Below are 5,457 nucleotides of genomic sequence, written 5' to 3'. Positions count from 1 at the left end.
TCCAGAACTCAAACTGTGATCGGCCATGTGGGAGTCCGGTGTCCCTTAGCCACCATACCCCCTGCTAGTCCCAAGGTGATAATATTTTAAAACTTTTTTTCTTGAAATTTTTAGGCAGGGATTTTTCTTTTCTTTTTTAGACTTATTGAATTTTACCTGTTTAGGGGTGGCAGGTGGTGTGGTGGTTAAGGGTGATGGACTCCCACATGGTTGACTGAGGTTTGAATCCTGGACCTGGCGGCTTATTTTCTCACTTTCCCTCTCTCTGTCTCTCTCACTCTGTCCTTCTCTGATCAAATTAAAATGAATATACAAATAAATAAAGTTCAATATTTTTGGGGGGGGTGGGGAGAGGCTTTTTGCCATAGGGCGCGTGCGCTTGCCAGACAGAGAGGGAGAGACAGAGAGACAGAAAGCAAGAAATCACCCCCCGGGGGATGGCCACGCTGCAATCCCTTCTCCTCCATTCTCCTCTCAGGATCTTGGGCACACACGCACATGCGCCCGGCATGAGTTTTTAAGCCACTAGGTCCAGGACGCGAACCGCGGTCAACTACATGGGAGTCCAGCGACATAGCCATTACGCTAACTACTGATAAAATAATTTAAAAAAATTTTTAACCTATTTATTATTATTCAGTTTGACCAGAGAGACAGAGAGAGGGAAGGGAGAAAACAAGCCGCCAGGTCTGGGACTCGAACTATGGTCAGCCAAGTGGGAGTCCAGTGCCCCAACCACCATGCCACCTGCTGGCCCTGAGGCAGGTCTTTTTAAAAGATTATAGCAGAGGTAAACAATACCTGTTTCAAGTTACTGGTATAAAATGAGCAGTGTGAATTTGTAATGTTGACAGGGGGGCGGTGTGTACAAATAAAACAAAACCAGTTACTGAGGGGCTGTCCAGCGCATGCGTGTCCTGCAAAACCATTTCTGGAGTCAGCCGTGCAGGCAGGTGCCGGGGCTGCACAGTTTACTTTACGTGACAGAAACGTAGAAGGATCTGCCGGGGCCAGCTCTGAGAGCGAGGACAGTGGCTGTGAGCCCTGCTGAGAGGGCGGGTGTGCGAGTTGCTGCGGGGCCTCTATGCAGCCACCCCTGGCCCAGAGAACCCTAAATTTGGGTTCCTAATCCCAAGCTGCAGCCTCACACGCCCGGGCCAGGCTCCGACAGGACCTGGAATGAGTTACCCACCACGAGCCTGGCTTCCCCCGTAACCCTCCTTCCAGCCCCGTGAGGGCTGTTGTTATCTCTACTAGATGGATGAGAAAACTGAGGCCCAAAGAGACAGTGCCCACTCAGGCCGCACGGGGTGAGGCCAGGCTGCTGGCCCAGGGCCCACTCCCAGTCCTTGTGCCATTGGCCAAGCAGGACTGCCGTCTGTGACGCGTGAGCATACCTTCAGCCGGTCCCTGAAGCCGAGGACCTGCGACTCCAGCTCGCGGAGCTGGGGCTGGGCAGGGCCCGGGGCCCTGAGTAACTGCAGGACCTCCTGCAGCGCCCCCTGCAGGGCCACGCTGGGCTCATGCTCGCCGTCCCTGGTGTCCCCTTCCTCCTGGCTGTCCTGGCTACTCGTGAGAGTGTGGTTGCAGAATGGCGAGTCCCGTGGCAGATCAGGGTTGTCCATGCCCAAGTCCCTCCAGCCAGGTCGCTCCACAGATGAGCCTCCTGCCAGCTGGGCCATCTCTGGCAAGAGGCCCTGGGCAGGGGGACCCTCCTGGGCCTCCTCTTCAATGGAGGAGCTGGGACCAATGGCCGAGGGCAGGACCCCCACATCCGAGGTGGATGCCGACGTGCTGGTCTCAGTGTCTCGCGGGTCCTCAGAGCTGAAAGAGTCCATCTCGGGCAGCTCCTGACTCCGGCTCCACAGCCCGGGGCCCCGCAGGTCGCTGTCGGACAGGTAGCTGAGGATGGAGGGGGCCCTGGGGCAGGCCAGCACCAAGGACTGCTGTGCTGGGGGCTGCAGGACAGACTGGGGAGGGCATGGGAGCGGCCTCACCAGCCACTCTCCACCAGAGGAGACCCCAGGTGGCCTTCCCTGGCCGACAGCACCCTGCATGCCCACTCACGGGGTGGCCAAGGTCTGCGAGGCGACCGGCATCCCTGGGTGCTGCCAGGCCCCGACCCCTCCGCCCGGCCCCATGCCTGCGCTCGCTCTCGGTCTGCTCTACGGCCTCAGAGGCGCCTCGTGTTGCTCGCACCCTCCAGGCTCGTCCTCGCAATCCCACCAGGACCTTGGCGCTGCCTGCTGCTCTCATCCTGGCTTGAGCCCTCGGCCTCAGGTCCCTCCACAGAAGGCACTTCCTGGGAGCCCTTCCCTGGATTCCCCACCTGCCCCAGCAGACGCCCCCTTCCTGCTCTGTCACCCGCAGTCTGGTGCCCCTCAGGCTGGCAGTGCATTTCTCAAGTTTTGTTGCCCCCCTCCCCCCGCCCACCCTGGGGAATTTGGACTCCCTGAGGGATGTCCTCTCCCGGCCCCGAGCAGAGCCTGGCATGTGGTTGTGAATGAGTGAAGTGAGTGAGTGACCGGAGGGCCCGACTACACCGCGTGTGTGTTTCCATGCGAACAACCTTCTGTGGGACCAGCAGGTGGCATAATGGTTACGTTACTGGGCTCCTACATGGCCAACTGCTGTTTGAGTCCTGGACCTGGTGGCTTGAAGCTCACCCCAGGCACTTAGGCGTGCGTGCCCAAAATCCAGAGAGGAGAATGGAGGAGAAGGGACTGCGGTGTGGCCATCTCCCGGGGGGGTGGAATTCCTCACTTTCTGTCTCTCTGTCTCTAACAAGCGCACATGTGGTATACCAAAAACTCTAAAGAACAAGGAGAAGAAGGAGTAGAAGAAGAGGAAGAAGAAGAGGAGGAGGAGGAGAGAAGAAGAAGAAGAAAACAAGATGACGAAGACGAAGAAGAAGAAGAGGAGGAGGAGGAGGAGAAGAAGAGGAAAAAAGAAAGAGCTTTCTGTGTTTACCTGCCCTGCTCCCAGGGCCTCCATCTCAGACCACCTTGACGTCACCTCACTTTGGGGGCTGGCTGGTCTCAAGCTCGGGCCATGGGGTGGGAAGTACAGAGCCAGGATTTGACCCCAGGGTGTACCCTGCCTCCCCATCCTCCACCAGGCCCGGGGTAACAGCTGATGTTCGGACAGCGCCATCTGTTTCGGGCGTTCTTTTAAACACTTCCGTTTATTAACTTATTTATTAACCCTCATGAGGGTGGAATTGTTCTCTTTTTCTGAATCAGTCCGGAGAGGCTGAGAGATTTGCCCAAGGACACACAGCAGGTGAGATACAGGGGCAGAGCGTGAACCCGAGTCATCTGAATACAGACTGCACACTCTCGGCCACAGATATTTTCTAACCAGGGGACTCCGGGCCCCACCAGGCCAGGCAGGAGTTCCCTCTAACTACACATATTGCAGGACTTGTGAGAAGCCCCCCTCGCCCCCTAGATGAGAGGGTGGCAAGAAGGTCTTCAGTCCAGTGTCACCTGCCCCAGCCTGGGTCGGGCAGGACGGGCTTGTTCTCGTCTCTGCTTTTGGGGTTCCTTACTGGGAGTGCGTCTGGTGCTCCCAACCACACGGCAGTGCCACACGCCAAGGCCCAGTGCCACACGCCAAGGCACCTTAATGGAGGACCCAGGCCCAGCCTCCTCCTTTGGGGAGATACTCGCGCTCACGTGGGATGACAGCCGCGAGCTTGTCTACTGCCCTGTCTCTGCAATGAGCAGAAGCGCCCTCCGTGCCTTGTTAGGTGAGGTACGACAGGGCCAGGTGTGGACTATGGTGGTGCGTGAAGAATGGGGGAGCCCTCGGGAGCCTACGGTACGTTGGGCGGGATGACGGAGGGAGGGGCTGCACCCTGGCCCATGGGTGGCTGGAGTCCCTCTGGGAGAGCGTGAAGAATAGCAGTCCACTCTGAGGGCCCGACCGGAGATCGCGGCCGAGGGTTCTGCTGTGCACTAAGGCAACGGTGCTGCTGGGACTGTACACAGGTGTAAACGGGGGAACGAGGCCAGGCCACGGCTGTTCAGGCATCCGGAGAACCAGCCGAGCCCAGGACCAAGGCCGGCAGGCTCCTCAGTGAGAGGACCGGCAGCAAAGGGAAAGGCCAGGATGACCCCAAAGGAGGCTGAACCCAAAGCTTGCCACAGCGGGGGCACCAGACTGCTCAGCCCGTCCCCGCTCTGCCTCCATCCCAGCCTGACCTGCTGCCCTGCCCCTGGGGGAGGCTCGCTCACCAGGTAGTACCTCTCCCGGAAGCTGGGGGTGCTTGGGGGCGTCCAGTTGTGCAAGGAGCCCTTCCTGCTGCCCAGAGAAAGCCTGCCCATGGGGCCTGGCGACATCAGGAGGCTCTCGGAATCAAACGGGCTGGAGAGAAACAGAAGGCAGGGCTCTCAGTCCCAGGAGGCCCCCACTCGGCGGGATCCTCAGGGCGCTGCAGGGGCCTCTGGCTGGAGATGGTCTTACAAAGCCACCGCGGGTCCTGGGTGCTCCGCCACAGCCCTCCGGTGGCAAAACCGTCTCCAGGGGAGGAAGAGAAGGCTCCAGGAGGGAACGTGCCCAGGCCGGTGTCACAGCCGAGAACCAAGGTGGGAAAAGAGTCCGTGCCAGGGGTGCCCCAGAGCCTCACAGACCGTCAGTGACATCGACACCACCCACTTCGCCACGCTCGGACTCCAGGGGAAAAGCAGCGTGGGGAGAACCGGGTCTGCCCAAGGCCACGGGCAACCTGTGGGGCTTGGATCCTGGCCTCAGCCCCTCCCACTGCCCTAAGGACCCACTCTGGTCCAGTGGCAAGGGATGGCGAGGGACAGCGATCGGCCACCACACGTTGAGTGACAATACCCCCTACTTAGAGGCTCCTTCAAGAAACTCAGCAGACAGGCCACGGGCGTGGCTCTGCCGTCTTCTGGGTAAACAGTGTCAGATCCTTCATCTGTCTCTGGAAGAGCCCGTGTCAAACACACCCAGGTGAGGGTGGGCCCACAATGCCCTCTCCCTGCCCTGCCCTCAGAGCAGGCAGGTTTCGGGACCCTGCTCTGCCTCACAGAAACCTGCTCGCTCCCCTCTGTCCGATGGCTCCGGGCATCTAGGTCCAGCCTGACCTTGGTCCTGAAGCTCAGGGGCATGGCAGGCGCCTCCCCGGAGCCTCCCTCCCTGCCCAGGATGCCTGCAGACCAGCGGGACTCCTGGGTCCTTGAAAACGCCAGGCCCGCGACCGCACTGAGCTGCACTGCCCTGGACCCGGGCTCCTGAGAAGACAGGCCCTGGGCCAGGCGTGTTCTCAGCCCCGACACAGGTAAGGGCCCTGAGGCTGCGAGTGTCACCCAGCTCAGAGCCAGTGGCAGTTCTGGCCACACACACCCCTCCCAAGCCCGGACAGCACCCCAGGGACACAAGAGAAAGAGCGGCCCAACCACTCAGAGCAAGCTTAGGCCAGACTGCTCCCCCCCCCCC

At 59.9% G+C, this 5,457-nt stretch overlaps 1 protein-coding gene across 3 annotated transcripts in view; it reads right to left on the bottom strand.

Annotated features, from left to right (window-relative positions):
- RIPOR3 (RIPOR family member 3) overlaps positions 1-5,457 on the bottom strand; it is a 91,183-nt gene that overhangs the window by 16,161 nt on the left and 69,565 nt on the right. For all 3 annotated transcript variants that reach the window (XM_027775075.1, XM_027775078.1, XM_027775076.1), the window contains exons 12-13: positions 4,239-4,368; positions 1,398-1,970 (exon numbers count right to left, since the gene is read on the bottom strand). In XM_027775075.1, the coding sequence (XP_027630876.1) occupies positions 1,398-1,970; positions 4,239-4,368 (703 nt within the window). The remainder of the gene's footprint in view (positions 1-1,397; positions 1,971-4,238; positions 4,369-5,457) is intronic.

Source organism: Tupaia chinensis, unplaced genomic scaffold, assembly GCF_000334495.1.
Source record: "Tupaia chinensis unplaced genomic scaffold, TupChi_1.0 Scaffold000049_1, whole genome shotgun sequence".
NCBI lineage: Eukaryota > Metazoa > Chordata > Mammalia > Scandentia > Tupaiidae > Tupaia > Tupaia belangeri.
The sequence above is the reverse complement of the archived record's forward strand: the minus strand, read 5'-3'. Positions and strand labels throughout refer to the sequence as shown.